We start from the raw sequence: 18,699 nt of genomic DNA, 5'->3' as shown, positions 1-18,699 counted from the left end.
CCATTCCAAGTTTTCTAAGGAATCTCCACACTGCTTTCCAGAGTGGCTGCACTAATTTTGCAGCCCCACCAGCAATGTATGAGTGTACCTTTCTCCCCACATCCTCGCCAACACCTGTTGCTTGTATTTTTGATAATCGCCATTCTAATTGGGGTGAGATGGAATCTTAGGGTGGTTTTGATTTGCATTTCTCTTATTACTAGAGATGTTGAACATTTTTTCATATGTTTATTGATTGCTTGTACATCTTCTTCTGTGAAGTGTCTGTTCATTTCCTTAGCCCATTTGTCGATCGGATTATTTGTATTGTTGGTGTAGAGTTTTTTGAGTTCTTTATAGATTCTGGAGATGAGTGCTCTATCTGAAGTATGATTGGCAAAGATATTCTCCCACTCTGTAGGCTCTTTCTTCACATTACTGATAGTTTCCTTTGCTGAGAGAAAGCTTTTTAGTTTGAATCTATCCCAGTTATTGATTATTGCTTTTATTTCTTGTGCTATGGGAGTCCTGTTGAGGAAGTCTGGTCCTAGGCCAACATGTTGAAGATTGGGACCTACTTTTTCTTCTATAATCTGCAGTCTCTGGTCTGATTCCAAGGTCCTTAATCCATTTTGAGTTGAGTTTTGTGCAGGGTGAGAGATATGGGTTTAGTTTCATTCTGTTGCATATGAATTTCCAATTCTCCCAGCACCATTTGTTGAAGAAGCTATCTTTTCTCCATTGCATATTTTTGGCGCCTTTGTCTAGTATTAGAAAGTTGTATTTGTTTGGGTTTGTGTCCGTGTCCTCTATTCTGTACCATTGATCTACCTGTCTATTTTGGTACCAGTACCATGCCGTCTTTGTTACTATTGCTTTGTAATAAAGTTGAAGTTCGGGCATGGTAAGCACTCTTTTGAAGTGTTAGCTGCTATTATTGTTACAATTAATGCTCTGATAGTTACTAATAAAATATATGAATGTGATGGCATTCCACTATTCTTGATGAGATAGCTGCAAACAAACAATGTCTGGTATTTACTTTGGGCTTTAACATAAATTATAATTTTATCATATTTTTTACAGTGCTTTGCACATAGTAAGAGTTTTATAGAATAATCTGATGAGGGAAGTTTTATGTTTTACAGGTCAAGGAGTTTTCTAATGATGAAACCGTAATTTGTGGAGTAGTTTTCAAAGTGCAGTTTATGACCCATTCATGAAATCAGTTTAATGGTCCACCACTGCTGTTTGTTTTACTGAATGGTCTATTCCATTTCTGGTTTTTTTTCATCTTACACATTTAATTTTGTGAAACTTTTGTTGTACACGAACACAATCTAGATATTTATCCTGAGTAACAACGTAAAATGTATTTCTTGCTGTGAGTTAGGTAATTGCTTAGGGAGGAAAGGTAGAGTAACTTGTACAAACTAATGGAGTAAGTGGATGAGGTAAGACTACTCAGGTAACTGATTTCATGGCCCATGTTCTATTCTGTACTGTCCTTTATTTGACAGTTTTGTGAGGTGACCATGAATAACTAGCTCCTTTTATTACATGCTTAATTTAAGGTTATATATAGAGGACAAATGATTTGCTTTAGATATCAGTGCTTGTGAGTAGAAAATTAAGCATATTTCTTACTTTTGTAGGCTTTCCTTACTGCAGGTAAGAAACTTAGTTTTCCACACACTGATGTAGATCTGAATATTGTTGTAGCTAAGAATCTAGCCATTGTATATTTAGCACATTTCATGTCAGAGGAGACTACCATTGGTGACTTTTATTCAGGATCAGTAAAACAAGAAAACTGTTATGGTACACAACTATTTCACGGTCTTAAACCCCACATCCTATTCATCATCACCATCTTACCAGTATTCCCATGATACACTCTTTGATTAGATCAGTATTTGATGTTTTATATCTTTTTTTAAAATTTATTTTTAGATGTTGATAGGCCTTTATTATTTATTTATTTATTTATTTATTTATATGTGGTGCTGAGGATCGAATCCAGTGCCTCATAGATGCTAGGCAAGCGCTCTACCACTGAGTTACAAACCGCAGCCCCTGATGTTTTAAATCTTTATGGATTTAGAATATAGTTTATTGCCAAATTATGTAAGTACAATTTAATAATTTTTCCTTGTGCACTTTTTTCCTGGATTTGGTAATTGCCTAACTTTTTGTTTAGTTATTACTAGCCAATTCCCACATTCCCCAGAGCCCTGCAGTACAGTTTTCTATAAAGTCAGGCCTGTTAGATAATCTGATATTTCTTTTTTTGCCTAGAGCAATTCCCTCTGAGGCTTCTATTGTCTTATTCCACTCTAGACTTATTGATCTGTAGGGCTGTACACAGGTATCAGCCTAGAATTTTCCTTCTCTGCCATTCTGGGAATTCCCCTTGCTCTTCCTGGCTTCCATATTGTTTTCTTTCTTGTCTTCTTTCATTTGGTAGAACACATTCTTCTTGAGAAAGGGGTCCATTGGAGGCAAACTGCATGAGAACTGATATGTCTAAGCATATTCAGGGCTGTGTATAGAATTTGAGAAAGTAATTTTTCCCTGGCAAATTTGAAGTGCTGCCCTGGCTCCTAATTTGGAGTCAGCTTGAAGGATTCTGTTGTTGTTCTAATTCCTAATTCTTCCTGTGTTATGATCAGTGTCCTGAAATTTCACAGTTGTGTCATGATGTAGGTCTTTTTCATCCATATTTTTATTACTTTATAGGGCCTTTGGAGCCTTGGTCCTTCTATTCTGAAAACTTTCTTCTTCCCATTTTTATGTTCTTTTAAAACTCCTATTATTTAGATATTGGATTATTCTTGGATTAATTCTTTAATCTTCTTAATTTTTCTTTCACATTAACCTTTTCTTTGAGTCTCTTTTTTTCCTTTTGAAACTAAGCAGCCAGGGGCAGTAGCTCATTCTTGTAATCCCAGCTACTTGGGAGTCCGAGGCAAGAAGGATCACAAGTTGGCAGTCAACCTGGGTAACTTAGTGAGACCTTGTCTCAAAATAATATACGTAGCTCATTAGTAGAGCACTTGCTTAGCACAGGCAAGGCCCAGGTTCAATCCCCAGTATCTTAAGAAAAGAAAAAATAAACAAAGGTATATATATATATATATATATATATATATATATATATATATATATTCCTTTTTTCTCCCATATGTGACATAAACAATACATTGTGTTCATTTCTACACATTGCTTTTTTTTCAGTTAGCTTATCTATGTGTGTGTGTTGTGTGTGTGTGTGTGTGTGAGAGAGAGAGAGAGAGAGAGAGAGAGAGAGAGAGAATATATGTATGTATGTATGTATGTGTTTTTTTAAAATGATGTTGTTAGAGATCAAACCCAGGGTCTAAAACATGTCAGGCATGTGTTCTACCACTGATCTACATTCCCTTGTCATGTGGTTTTATGTTAATATATTTATTTGGTTTCCCTATCAGTAAGACTTTCAGGTTGTTTTCAGAGCATTTTTATTAACAGTACAGCTTGTCATTTCAAACATGCATGAGAATATTACTAGGATAAGTTATTTTAAGTGTGCATTTATAAATTGATAGATATTGCCAAATTTCCTTTACTGGGAAATGTATTCCTATAAGCATTATATCAAAGTTCCTGCTTTTCTACACTCTTCAGTACAGTGAATTATCAAACTTCTGGGTCTCTGCCAATTTGTAGATAAAAATAACATCTCTGTAGCTTTAATTTACATTTCTCTGAATGAGATCAAGGACTTTTCCTCTTTTTAAAAATTTATTATTAGTAGTATTATAAAACTAGGGCTCAAACAGTACCTTGCACATGCTAGGCAAACAGTCTACCACTGAGTGACATCCCCACCCCCTTTCCATATTTTAAATTTGTATATATATTTTTTGAGCATTTTTATATTATATATTTTTGAGCATTTATATATATATTTGAGCATATCTTTGTTGATATTCTTTACCCATTTTTCTTATTAGGATGTCAGGATTTTTGAAGCCATTTATAGCTGTTCTTTATAAATTTGGGGAATGATCCCTGTGCCTACAGTGATATTACAAAAGGTTTTTTTTTTTTTTTTTTTTTTTTTTTTTAAAGATGAGGTCTCACTATGTTGCCCAAGCTGGTCTTGAACTTCTTGATCTCAAGTGATCCTCAGGCCTCCCAAGTACCTGGGACTATAGGCACATGTTACCCACACACACCTAGTTGATCTTTTAGCTTTTCTATATTGCAGAAGATGGCATTAGGAATTTTTAAATATAAATATGAGTTTGTTTAAATGTTCTCTAGGTAATGGGCCATATTTAAGAAGGCCTCCTTTACTCCAAAATTCTAAAAAAATTTTCCTAATGTTTTAATTTGGACTTTTATGGCCGGCCTTTCTTTCTCTTTCTTTCTTTCTTTCTTTCTTTCTTTCTTTCTTTCTTTCTTTCTTTCTTTCTTTCTTTCTTTCTTTCTTTCTTTTTTTTCTTTTCTTTCGTTCGTTTCTTTTTATCTCTTTGCAGGGTGCATTGGGAGGGTGGTTGCATATGTGTGACAACAGATAACTGCTTGTCTTTGATTTTTCTGTAATTTATTCTATGTTAAGTGTGAGCTATAGATGTTTTTTTCCTCCAAATGGCTATTTATCCCAATGCCCCTTAATGAATAATCTGTATTTTCCCCCCAGTTATGAAGTGATTAAAAAAAAAACCAGAATCTTCCTGAAAAAAAAAAAAAAAAAGAAACCAGTGATTTGAAATGTCAACTTTATTGTATATTGAATTGATATATATATATATTCAGTTTCCCATATGTATTTGAGTATTTGGGGATGTTCATTGTGTTTTCTATAGATTTTTTTTCACTACTGAAAATCCAACCCAGAGGCTTGTTTGGTGTCAGCAAGATCTGTTTGTTTTCTTCTCTTTTGCTCTATTGCTACATTTTATTACTAACTTTTTAAAATTCTTAAACTGTCTACATTCATGCAAAAACAACTCATCTTGGTAATGTATCATTTTTGTAACAAACTGTTGCAATCTGTTTATTTTATATAGGATTTTTTCCGTTGATATTGGCAAGTAATTTCTAAATGAACTTGATCTGTGGTTTTTGATAAATTTTATTCATCAGTATTTTGTTTCATGAAAAGAATCAAAATTTACATAGAAAGCCATCCATTCTACTCACATTTTAGTTTATTTGAATGAATTTGAGGAAAAGTTGTTTCTTAAAATTGTTTAATTTCCTACATAGCTGTGAATAGTTCTCACTTTGCACATATTTTAGTTCCTTTTTTTTTTTTTGGCAGTGCTAGGGATTTGAACCCAGGGTCTTGTGCTTGTGAGGCAAGCACTCTACCAACTGAGCTATATCCCCAGCCCCTGCACATATTTTAATTTCCTTTTTTTTCCTTGTTTAAGTTCATGGTTCTTTGCTTTTTTCCTTCCACAGAACCTACTGTTTATTAGTTCTGTCACTTTTCAGTTTTAATTTCTTTGATTACTTTTTAATTCCCATTCTTTCTTTCTGCCTTCTTCAGATTTATTTTGTGGGGACTGTTATCTTGAATTGACTGCTTAATTTATTTTCATTCTTTGGGTTAATTAACATATTTAATGCTGTGAATTTTGTATAAGCACAGGTTTAGACATTCATGCTCCATAGGTATTCCTGTACATAGTCGTGTTAATTAGGATTCAATCTAAACTGCTGTAGCAAAGATACACCAAAATCCAGTGACTCAAGTAAGACCACAGTATCTTTCTCTCCCTAGGGGTGGACAGAGGTCTTTGACTTATCAGGGCCTAAGTCTCTTTTTGCCTGTGGCCCTGCCATCCCTACAGTATTGCTTTTATCTGCTTGATTATCTGCTCTCATCATTGGACCTTAATTCCAGCCCCTGAGAACAGAGGGAGTGGAGACAAACAATTTCTTTTCAAAAAGATGTGACCTGGAAATTGCCCACATTGCTTTTGCTCACATCCCATTAGCTGGATTTTATCACATGACTCTAGCACAAAGGAGTCTTAGAAATATAGTCTCTAGCTAGACAACTTTGTGCTCAGCTAAAAAATAAGAGGTCTGTACCAAAGGCAAGAAGAGGTGTTTTCATCATTGTATTTTGCTTGGTTTTGCTCTGCTGGGGACCAAATCCAGGGCTTTGAATGTATTAGGCAAGTTCTCTACCACTAAGCTCTATCGCGAGTTCATTATTGTTATTTTTAGGTGTTTTTTATTTTGATGTGGATTTTGATTTTTAATTTTCAAGTTTTTTTTTAATACTTTGTTAATTTCTAATTTTATTGTATGGTGATAAAAGAATATTATACTGTTGTTATACTGTTGTTTTATTCCTGGGAATTTGTAAGGACTTGTAGATATTCCACAGGTCTTTGAAAAGATTTTCTCTGTAATTAGATAGAGATGGGTATATACCAGTTAAGTTTTACCTCTTATCTTTTACGTCTTTTATATGCTTGCTTCATTTTGTTCTCTTGAATTTTAATGATCCAAAGATATGAAGTCTTGAATTGTAAAGTTCTGTAATTTGTATTTCTTCTTGCATTCTTATACTTTTTATGAATATTGATGCTGCATTATTTGTGTACTCAGGAAGAAGTACTACTGACTAAAGTTTAGTGAATCTGGGCAATTTTGTTTCTCAGTTGGTGGAGAATACCTCATTCTAGGTCAACACTGTACATGGAGAAGATTATCTATATTCCCGGAGCTTGTTTTGTTTTACCTTAAATTGAATAGTAATGTTTTTCTTTAACCTGAGTGAATGTTTTTATTTGTCACTTATTACACAGGTAATTCTGACTCCAAGGACAGAAGAGGTGAGCTACTCACCTTGTATCTGTTGTCCCTTTTACACAGTGTACAGTATTCATCAGTGTTCCCTCTGCTCAGTCTGGTAACCTTGTACCTCTGTGTCTATTTTTTGTTTACTTTCCCTTGTTTTCATACTAATCTTATAATCTACTTGTTCATTTCTTTGTTAATTTCTAATTGTATTTTCTTAATAAAAGAATATTTTACTTTTTCAGTAAAATTAGCACCACCAAAAAAGAAAAAAGAAAAATTATGTAAGATATGTCTAACATTAAATTGACCTTTTCAATCATTTTTAAGTGTACAGTGGCATTAGATACATTTACATCATTGTGAACCACACATCTCCAGAACTTTTCTTTATCATCCCAAATGAAATAATAACTTCCTTTTCCACCTTCTCCCAGTCCCTGGTAACCGTTATTCTCCTTTCTTTATGAATTTGTCTATTCTAGATGTCTCATTTAAATGCCATTGTACATTGTCCTTCTGGAATTAGCTTCCTTTGTTCAAGCATTTTTACTGGTGTCAGTTTGGATGATCTGTGTAATATGCGTTAAAATTAGTCTGGCATTAACTAGCAAGTAACTGTATAGCATAAAGTCACTGATGACTGTGCTTTCCAGTTGTACTTAGCCTTCACTGGTTTTATAGCTCAATTATTAGCTATTAACTGGGATAGAGATTTGCATGCAACAAGTTTTTTGTGGAAGTATTTTCTTCCTGTAGCACCTGTGAGGCAGTGAAGGCAGAAGTATTGGGTAGATGAAGGAAATGAGACACCATGTGGTCCGAGCTAAGGCCAATCCCATAGGAAGCCTGGAGCTGCAATCCCCTGGGCCAGGCTCTCTTAAGCCAAGAACAGTTCCTGGGGAAAGACTCAGAGCCACTAGTCACTAACCCTCCCAGCAGCTGGGGGAGTAGGTTCTTTAGTCTTGAAAGAGGGTTTTACAAAACATCCGTTACAGTTCCCATGAAGTCTGAACAAAATAGGGATGCCACTTACAAATAAAGATTTTCCCATCTAAGAAAATGGTATTGAATGATTTTGATATATGTATTGAGGCTAGAGGATGAGCACATAGTAGAATATATGGGGAGGCTATGTAGTAAAGTACTTAAAAGCATGGGCTCTGAAGCCAGACCTCTTGGGTTGGCATCTTAACCCTACTGCTTACCAGCAGAATGAGTAGATGTATAACTTCCATGTGCCTCATTTTGCCATTTTCAAAATGGGATAGGCACATTATCTCTTTCACAGGGTTGTGAAAAATGAAATATTGCAAATGAAGTGCTTGGATCAGCACATAATAGTTGCTCAGCAAGTGTTGGCTGTCACTATTATTATCACTGTGCTACCACCAACTTTCTGTTACCATTGCTATTAGATCTGAGAATTTCAACCATTCTCACAAACCACTTGGATCCTGTTGTATAAGGCAGCTCCCAAGGCAGGGTCATAGTGTAACCATACTACCACAAGTACAAACATGAGCCAGTTCTCTGCCTGTTGATTGCAGTATTGGGAATTGAACCCAGGGCCTCACACATGCAAGGCAAGTGCTCTACTACTAAGCTATATTCACTAAGCTACATTCTTGGTCCTTGTAAATTTTTTGAGACAACTTCTTGCTAAGTTGTCCAGTCTGGCCTTGATCTTACAGTCAGCCTCCCAAGTAGCTGGGACTACAGGTGTACCACACCATCCTGCTGCCTTGTGTCTTTTAAACAAAAATGTGCTTAAATCTGTCATATCCTACTTTTTAACTTTAATAATTTGATTGTTTGGGGGGGCAGCCTTGTGAAGACCTTACAAGTGGTATTTATTAAATATCAAATAAAAGATAAAGCTGGTTCCAAATATACTCTGAATTACCTTACATGTAATCATTTACTTAGCTGCCTTTTAAAATAAGAAAATAGTACCATCCTAATTTTTATAAAGAAGGAGTCCTTGACCTCCAGAGTTCTAGAACCAGTAAGGATAAGCATTCTACTGAAACACACAGATTCCTGAAATTTTCTCAGCTCTCATTTCAGATCATCTGGATCCTTCCCTTGACTTTCTCTTTTTAGTATTTTAAAGAGCCAGAGTCTATAATGGGGTTGATGTTCTTCTTTAAAGACAAGTTTTTGGTTTATCATAGTAAGAAGCATTATTATTGTGAACTCCGTTTGTGATGATTTTCCCTAAGCACCTAATGATACATTCAGTATTCATTCAGTACCTGTTAGATGCTGAGGAGTCCAGCAAAGAAAAAGAAAATGGCTCCTGTCTTGGAGGAAATATGTGAACACCAGAAATCAAAGTCCATTCAATTACATGCTATTGGATGTACTGCACAGAGTGCTCAGAGAACTCAAGACTCTTTGTACCTGGGAAATGGGAAGGAGGCACGGAGATGAGCTTTGAGCAGTTTAAATGAAAACAGTAAATGGGAAAAATGAGGACACACTTCATTTTCAGGTAGGAGAAAAGCAGGGAAATGTGAAAGAGCAAATCATATGTTTGAGGAACTCTGCATAGTTAATGTACATGAGGTAAGGAGTGATCAGAGGTGGCCTCGACAGAATTGGCCTGGTGGTACATTGAGCCCAGGAGTCAAGGTATCGCCTGTAGGTGGTAGTGAGGAATGAAGTGACATGGTCAGAGTTTTGTTCTAGAAAGATAATTCCAGAGACCTTAGGGAAGACAGAAGAGCAATGGATATCAAGGTTTCTGAGTGGTACTTAAAACAATATTACAGCTCTGCATTTGAGACTCAATAAATACTTCTCCCAAAATATTTGGACACAAGACAAATAAAACGGGCTTTAGGAACTGGGGCTACAGGAGTATGACTTACTTCGCTGTTTTTGTAGTTGACCCATGTATGTTTTAAGAACTTAGATAATTCGCTTATCTACATGTGAGCTGTTAGTTTTATATGACCCTTTGTTTTCTTGGAGAGGGGATATAGCAAGCAGACATCTGTTGTCTCATGATGCCTTGTTAGGGTTTTGAAATGCTTGCCCCCTACCCTGGCCTGCGTCTAGAGAGTGAAACTTAATTTGAATGGGAGTTGGGGACAAAGTGGTTGGACAGCATGGAACAGACCTTAACTATACCAGTCTGCCTTGTGCTAGTCCAGCTAATTGATCTGGGTCTCCTTCCCTCATAGCAACCTGGAGACTTCTGTGTTCTCTATATTATCTTCTAAGCATACCAGAAACATGAGAATAATTCTAATAAAATCTGATTTTTATTGAGGGTGGACTGTTGTGGCCTGTAAGCTCAAGAGAGTTAAAGTGCTCTTGATCATATAATTTATCAAGCATTTGGAAGATAGTGTAAATTTGTTTTCTTGCTTTAGATTTGCAGCCATATAATCATAAGCAAGTTATTTAATTTCTCAGCTCAGTTTCCTCATCTGTAAAATAAGACTATAAATGATAGGTATTTAAGAGTTTTAAGGATCATGAAGTACTACAACATGGGATTGTGCTCTGCTTTGTGCCAGCAACGTATATGTTTCAATATTAATTCGTAGTAATTTTTATTAATTTCTAAATTAGCTAGGGGCCTCCCTTATTTCCGTATTGCTTGTAATTGTCAGTTCTCTTAGTAATCATAAATAACATGCCTTTCTGACACTTATTACATTCACTCATTCATTTGGGGTTTTTCCTGACCATGTCTTCTTAAATAACAGTACACTTCCCACCGCATTCCTTCTTTTACTCTACCTTACTTTTCTTTATAGCACATATGATACCTGTAATATACATTTCCTTACCTATCTATTGTCCTGTCTTTGCACTAAAACATAAGCTTCATAAGAGCAAAAAAATTTTATTTATTCACTGCCGTGTCCTCAGGACTCACCACTTATCAGTGACACCATTACTCACTATGTATTTACTAAATGAGTCTTTTCCCCCAGTGCTAGGGCTCAAACCCAGGGCCTCACACATGCTAGGCAAGCTCTCTACCACTGACTCAGGCCTAAAGAATAAATTTTGAATTTAGGGATATCTGTCCTCAAGAAGTTTATTATTTAATGAATATATAATCCATGACCTTAATCCAATGTGGTAAGTAGTGTAGCAGAGTAGGTACACAGTGTTACTAGAGTACAAGAAAGGGGCGGTTAATTTTGTCAAAGGTACTGCTTAGAGAAGTATTTACTTAGAAACAATGACATTCAAGCTAGAATTGTACAAGAGGAGAGGAGTTAATAAAGTTCTAGATCAGGGGTTAACAAACTTTTTCTATCAAGAGCCAGCCAGGCAATAAATAGTTTCAGTTTGCAATCATTCAGTCTCCATCACATCAACTCATCTCTCATTCTGTAGTGCAAAAGCAGCCGTACATGGTATGTAATGAATGAACATGGCTGTGTCTGATAAAACTGTACTCACAGAAACAGGTAGTGGACTAGATTTGGGCAGTAGTTTGCTGATCACTGTTCTAGATAAAGACCTGCCAGAACCTGTGAAGTCAGGCTGACACACACTCCTAGTGTGCAGACTTCTGGATGCCAAATCCAGTCTTTTCCTTTCACATCAGCCAGATGTTTCTGGTTACCGTCTTACAATTCCTGGTATACTGCTCTTTGTGCTTGGAATTTAACAAAGGCATATTTAGTGATAAATCACTAGTTCTTTTGTTTATTCATTCAACATAATCCAGTAGTGTTAGTTCCTACTATGTATGAGATCCTGTGCTAGGTTTTAAGGTATTCATTCAATGAGCATAAAAACAGATATATAATTCTTGCCTTTGTGGAGTTTGTGGCATAAAGGACGGACACTCGTTGATCCGCTACAGTCAAATAGATACATAATTACAAAGTGAGAAGTATTTTCAAGGTAAATAAGAGTACTGTATGAGAATAGTACAAAAATAAAAACCAAATACTGACCAGATTCATAATGTGTACTAGTTAGTTTTACTGTGCCAAAAACTTCACATAGATGATCTGATTTAATCTTCAGGATACCTTACTTTAGAGGTGGTAAATTTAGTATGAGGAAGTCAGAGAAGATGGAAAAGTGCACTTAAAATAAGAACTGGTTGAGGAGAAGTTAGTCAGACAAAGAATGGAGGGAGGCCATGTGAAGCAGAGGAATAACATGTTCAGAGATGTAAGGGTGGATAAACTGAGCATTCTATGATAGGATGCTAGGAGCTAAAGTTTAGTGAAGCAAAGAGTGTCAGGAGATAGAATAGGTAGGGCCCAAGTTAGGGAGGTTGTTATGGGTCAGAGTAAGAAACTAGACTTTATTCTAGGCTCAGGAAATCATTGAAAGGGAGCAACATGATTTAGTTTGCTTTCTGAATGTTTTTTTGGAGAATGGATTGGCAGGTGTCAGAACTTACTATGGTTCTTACTAGACAGGCAAAAGAGGATGGAGGTTGGGACCACAGTGGACAGTGACAATAGAGAAATGGCAAAAAGGTGGACAGATTTGAGGTATTGGTTCTATCTCTTAAATACATTACTTGCAGCTGGGTTAGACATAGACGGTAAGGCATGAGGAAGAAATCAAGGGAATTTCCATATTTCTCCCACAGGAAGGATGGGAGTGCTAGCCCACTCCCATCCTAGGGAAAGGTGTAGATGCAGAAAGTTTGTGATGCCTGTGAAATTTACAGTGAAGGTGGCAGATGGACAGTTGAGAGCCTGAGGCTCAGAAGAGAAGTCAGGTCAAGCATTGCAGATGTGGGAATTGCTAGCATATCATTTGTACTTACGTTCATCTACCTGATCAGATCAGCTAGATAGAGTGTAAAGGGTAGGGCCCTGAGGAGTTCTCACAGTGAGAGAGCCTATGTTGGAAGAGGTACAGCTAGCAAAGGAAACAGATGGAGCAACCAAGAGATAGAAAGAAAATGAGAAGAGTGCTTTGTCCTAGAAAGCAAGAAAGTACTTAAAGGAGTAGGTAGTGGTCAATCAGTATGAATGCTCATTTTAAGATGAGAGCCACAGTGTGTTTGCAGATTGCCAGGGAAGCATGGTCCAGCCATGGTGGCCCATGCTTATAATCCTCATGACTCAGGAGGCTGAGACAGGAAGATTGAAAGTTTGAGCCCAACTGAGAGAACTGAGGGAGACCCTGTCTCAAAAAAAAAAAAAAAAAAAAGAGTAGAGATGTAGCTCAGGGGTAAAACACTCCTGGGTTTAATCCCCAGAACACGAAGAGAAGAGAATGGAAAAAGAAAAAGAAGAAGCATAGTATATCTCCCATCTCTTAGGGGGAAAAATTTTACCCCATACCTCCCTCCAACAGCTGCTGCTTTTCTCTGCATCCCTTTATGTAAAAGTCTTCATAAAAGGAGTGGTTGACTCCATCCTCTATCCACGTTTCACTCCATTTAGGTTTTTTCCCCCTATGGTCAACTGAAACCCCTCAAGAAGGTTGGATTGATTACTCTCTGTCCTTGAAAAACTGCTCTAGGTTTCCCTAACACCACTTTCCACTAGAAACTGCCCACCAACTGGCTGCTGTGTGTGAGTCAGTTTAACTGATCTTTTAATGAGTATAAATGCACCTGAGTTCAATCCCCAGCACTGGGGATATTTTATATATATATATATATAAATAAATAATTATATATTAAATATTTAAATTGTATTTATATATTATAAATATGATATATTTATATATTATAATATAATATATTTATATATTAAATATATAAATTAATGTTTATATATTAAATATATAAATAAATAATATATATATTAGTTATCTCTAATATATATGTATATATTAGTTATTTCTCTCTCCTTTGTTCAAATCACATAATGTATCTCGTCTCATTCAGAATTAAATCCACACTCATTGCCATGGCCTACAAAATAGAAGTCAGCTGACTTCTGCCCATTCTTCAGCTGCATCTTATACCACACTGGCCTTTGTGCTATTTCTTGATCCCACCAAGCTCATAAGGGCTATTATGCTTGTTACTTCCTGTGTCTAGAAAGCTCTTCACCCAAATTTGCATGGCTCACTTCTTATCATTTAGAGCTCTGCTCAGATATAACCTCCTCAGACAGACCTTCCCAAACCACTCTATCACTGCTTCCCTATCACTTTCTATCCCTTTACCCTATTGTTTTTTTCTTCATATCCCTGTCTGAAGTCGTGTTTACTTATTTATGATCAATGTCCTTCTTCCCCACAGAATGTAAACTTTCTGTCACTTGTCTACTTAAGCACTTCTCTATTCCCACTGTTCAAAACAGTGCCTGGCATACATTTGCTGGTCCATAAATGTTTTTTGAATGAATGCTGCTAAGAGGTTGTATCAGGTGAGGACAGGAATATTTCTATTGGATTTGGCATTATGCCATTTTTCAATGTGCTTGCTGAACAGTTTAAATGGAGCACTGAGGGTGGGAGTCAGAACAAACAGATTAAGGAGAACCTGGAAGTAATTAAAGAAAAGAAATTAGACAACTGTTTTAAGAAGTTAACTGAGAAGACAGACATAGAACTGGTGGTATCTGAAGTTCTGAGATATAAGTTCATCCTCAGACACCCAGAAATTTACCAAGCATCTTTTTAAAAATCCTACAATTGGATCCTTTCTATTGACTTATGTCTCTTTTATGTAATATGTTCTCTTTTAATGTAATTGCATTAGAATTTCCTTGTTTAAGTTGTATTGCTTCGGATGGTAGAGAATGGAGCAACATTTTGTATATAATGAAGTCATGCCAATCTTTCCAAAAAAAAAAAAAAAAAAAAAAAAAGAACTGGTGGTATCTGGAGGAGGGAGTGAGATCAGGAAGATCAATCTTTGAGGTGACAGTAATGGATGTAATCCAGATCCCAGATGATAGGATTGACCTTTATATGGGAGAAAAATGTAAATGGCAAAGATAGCTATACATGTAGACTTGTGTAGTTTATGGAGGGGGTGGGACTTAGCTACAAGAGAAATGGGACCAGGTAGAAAGGGAACAGGCACTGTGGAGGCTTGCCTGTCTTTGCCAAGCCAGAAGTTATAGTTGGAGGTCCTAGGGCATTGCAAGATTCCTCTTTCTGATGTTTTTTCAGAGGCCTCTAGATATTTCCTCCCAGTGAGCAGTCCTGGCACATGGTGGTTGGGGAAGCAGGATATGGGAAGAGGTAGAAGGTAGCATCCAGCAGTTTTTGATCTATGTATCTCTTTGTTTAATCAGGAATGATATTCTCTGTGTTGGAAAATTATTTGGGTTTATGTGATAGAAAAAATCATTTCTTTTTCCTTCCTCTCTGGCATCTTCCTTTAGATGGAACCCATTGAGGCTGGGAGAGAATATAGAGTTGTCCCTGCATACCCCACATGCCATCACAATTGGCTGTGTTTATACCTCCAAATATTTGAGTGCTTTCTGTGTGCTAAATATTGTTTTATGCTCAAGGGATATAGTGGTGAATCAAAGAGTCTCTGCCTTCTTCATAGAGTTTCTATTCTAATGCAGGAAGACAGAGTAAACAAATACAGAAATGGGATAGGCATGTCACCCTGGGTCCTGTGTGCCTCCCCACTTACCCCCGCCCAGTAGCCCTATGGTGGCAGAAGGAGAGCACTGTCTTGCCCTTGCTCTCTCTCTGTTCCATATCCTATCATCTACAAAAGCATGGCATGAGCCCTTCTTCCTCATCAGGGTCAGCTGCTTAGGGAAACAGTAATGACTTGTTCTTTTCTCTTGGTTTTAGATGAGACTCCAATTATTGCAGTGATGGTGGCTCTGTCCTCTCTGCTGGTGATTGTGTTCATTATCATAGTTCTGTATATGTTAAGGTGAGTATGCTAATGTTTGTCTGCATTTCGTTTCAATACTGCAGAGTCTCAGTAAGCCCACACAGTCCAGAAGATAATAGGATAAGAACTGAATAGAATGGAAGGGGAATGATTCATGACAGTGCTATAGCCCTGCTCAAGCAACCCCTGAAAGGGCCCCAATGAAATTACGTGCACAACAAAAGCTTACTTTAGGACCGGGGATGTAGCTCAATGGTAGAACACTGGTAGCATGCACAGGGCCCTGGGTTCAATCCCCAGCATTACAAAACCAAAAAAATAAAAAAAGCTTACTTCGATTATAATTGGGACTTTGTCTCTAAACTCCTCTGGGACCTCTGGTGGTGACATGAACTATGGGAGTTACAGGATTCCTCTTTCTGGCCTTCTTTCAAGGGCCTCTAGACATTACCCCCTCAAACTGTGAGTAGAGAAAGGAAAAGGAACCCAAGGGATAGAAGAGGGAGGTGCATTGGTTCTCTTCCTGCTAAAGCTATTGCCCTGACCACCTGGGTTTAACTCTGCCTTATCTTTGGCTTAACCTGTTCTGTTTTCCCTCCGTTCTTCAGGAATAAAGTCAGGGAGGAATTGTGTGCTCGCCCCTGCCTCCACCCCTCCCCACCCAACCGCAATTTGGCCTGTCTCTGTCATTCTGTAGAAGAAATGTGGCCAGATTTGTGTCCACCTAATCTGGAGCTCTGATCCCTGCAACTCCCAGGCTATACTAGGGAAATACCAGGAATCTTGTTGCATATAAGGTTTTCCTCTTATCCCGTATCCTCACTGAATTCCACTCACCCTTCTACCTGGTATGGCTATGCTGTAGTGGGTTCTAGAACTAGAGCTGTACAGAGGAGCCAAACAAGCCAGAATATATTGGTGGTGTTACTTGGGTTGGAGTCTAGTGTGCCAAGGGTAAGAAGGAACACCCTGAGGTGCTCAGTCACCACGGTATGGAGCTGCTGCAGGATGTGAATTACTGGTTTCTAAACGAGCCTGAGTATTTGATAGAGGAGAGTTAGAAAGACTTGAGTCTGAGCAGGAATATAAAACCAGTGGTTAGCCTCTCTTACCTCTGTGCTTGGTTTTTCATTAAGAACATTTTCTTCTCAGGTTTAAGAAATACAAGCAAGCTGGGAGCCACTCCAATTCTTTCCGCTTATCAAATGGGCGCGCTGAGGATGTGGGTAAGGCATGGGGAGCCTAGGCAGAGAAGAAAATCAAAAAATTAGGGGTTTCCCCATCCTTTTAAAATAGTAAGACTATTTAAAAAAAGGATTGTTGAAGAAACCATCTCTGGTTCTTGGAGGCTTGATCAATGAGGTAAAATCCCTAAGTTAATCTCCAAAAAAGGAACTGTGTCCTCAGAGCACCTGAATGACCTTCTCCTTTTCTGCCCTTCAGAGCCCCAGAGTGTACCACTTCTGGCCAGGTCCCCAAGCACCAACAGGAAGTACCCACCCCTGCCTGTGGACAAGCTGGAAGAGGAGATTAACCGGAGAATGGCTGATGACAATAAGCTCTTCAGGGAAGAATTTAACGTGAGTTCTCTGTTGTGAGTGGTGTGTCAGCAGGGCGGAAGGCCTTTTGAGTCATGGGTGAAAAACAGGTTTCTGATGGTTGAGAGGTGAGAAATTGTTTGCTAAGTTCAGCTGACTCCCTGTGTGATCATGGATAAGAAGTGAAAAAAGATTTGCTTTGCCTCCCTCATCTACCCATCCATCTATTCATCCATTCATTATTGCATTTGTTATTTCATTGTTTAATAAATACTTATCAAGTATCTCATATGTGTTAGGCAGTATTCTGGGTGCCAGGAATATAACAGGGAGTAAAACCAGATCTAGTCCCCACTTTCAAGGAACTTACTGCCCAGTAGGGAAACCCTACAACAAAAATAATGAATAATTTAAACAACAAAATGGGACACGAAGAACTGGTGCATAGTTGTAGGAGCCCATATTAAGAGGTGACCTTTTAGAGTCTAGATCTGTAGGCCAGAATGTCTAGAGTAGATAACAGGAATAGAGCAGTGTGGAAAATGGGAAGCATGGCAGACTGCAGTAGACAGGCCTCATCTCGAGTACTGAAACTCATATATATATATATATATTTTTTTTTTTTTTTAATAACTCCCTAAAGGAAATAATATGTGTATTATCCACCAGTTGGGGATTCCATCCCACCAGCTCTGATCACAGGTCAAGAACTTCCTTGAAGAAGCAAGAGTATAGGAAATGGGAGCGGGGTTCTAGTAACTAGAAATAGCAGAAGAAAATTGTCAGGAGTGAGGGAAGGATATATTCAGAAAACTAAAGAAGGACTGTGTCTGACCAAAGGGCAGACATAGACTCCAGGGAGTGGTAAGAAAAGTTGACCAGACAATTGCTTTCCTAGATTGCCATGAGAGAAGTGGAAAGCCAAGACCAACCAGATTTGTATTTCGAAAAAATTCTAGTTTATCTATGGAGAATAATAGCCCATGAGAGATAAGAATAGTTACAGGGAATACAACTAGGGGCTACAGCAATTGTTAAGACCAAAAGAGCTGGATGGACCTCAAGTGGTAATGATTAAGCAGAGAGGAATGGACTTGACATAGAGGAGCAGTTCCATAGTTGGCCAGTTTGTCAACTAGGGCATTGCTAAACCAATGGCTTTCTTCACATCTTTCCACTGATCCATATGTCAGCTTTGTCTTGTAGTCTGGCTCCTTTCATGATGCCAAAACAGCTGCTCCAGTTCTAGGTGTTACATGGAGATATAATCAGGTTCCAGTGGGAAAATAATAACTGTTTTTTCCTTTTATCAATGAGGAACATTTTCCCTGAAACATCTGGAGGCTTTACCTATTACTTGCACCTTCTTAAATGAATCACAAGCAAGGGAAAAGTAGGGTTACTGCAGCTAAGACCAGTCCAGATTATTCATGAGCCTAAGTGGGCAACCCCTACAGAATGGGAACCCTTGTAGCAGGGAGGAAAAGAGGGATGATTATTGGGTGGATGAGTCACCACTCATCTTTTCTACCACTGAAGGATCAAGATTTACATCTTGAGAAAATTACTAGCTTCAATATAAACAATAGATGAAAGGGAAGCAAG

General features: G+C 37.6%; 1 protein-coding gene across 5 annotated transcripts in view; it reads left to right on the top strand.

Annotated features, from left to right (window-relative positions):
• Window positions 1–18,699, top strand: part of PTPRA (protein tyrosine phosphatase receptor type A) — a 136,568-nt gene that overhangs the window by 84,836 nt on the left and 33,033 nt on the right. For 3 of the 5 annotated variants that reach the window (XM_079127541.1, XM_079127539.1, XM_079127542.1), the window contains 4 exons: window positions 6,795–6,821; window positions 15,511–15,595; window positions 16,709–16,782; window positions 17,000–17,136. In XM_079127541.1, the coding sequence (XP_078983667.1) occupies window positions 6,795–6,821; window positions 15,511–15,595; window positions 16,709–16,782; window positions 17,000–17,136 (323 nt within the window). Of the gene's footprint in view, window positions 1–6,794; window positions 6,822–15,504; window positions 15,596–16,708; window positions 16,783–16,999; window positions 17,137–18,699 lie in introns of those variants that run through there. The other 2 variants (XM_079127540.1, XM_079127543.1) reach the window with 2 other exon arrangements.

Source organism: Sciurus vulgaris (assembly GCF_902686455.1).
Source record: "Sciurus vulgaris genome assembly, chromosome: 2".
Lineage (NCBI taxonomy): Eukaryota > Metazoa > Chordata > Mammalia > Rodentia > Sciuridae > Sciurus > Sciurus vulgaris.
This window is presented reverse-complemented; position numbering and strand designations above follow the sequence as displayed.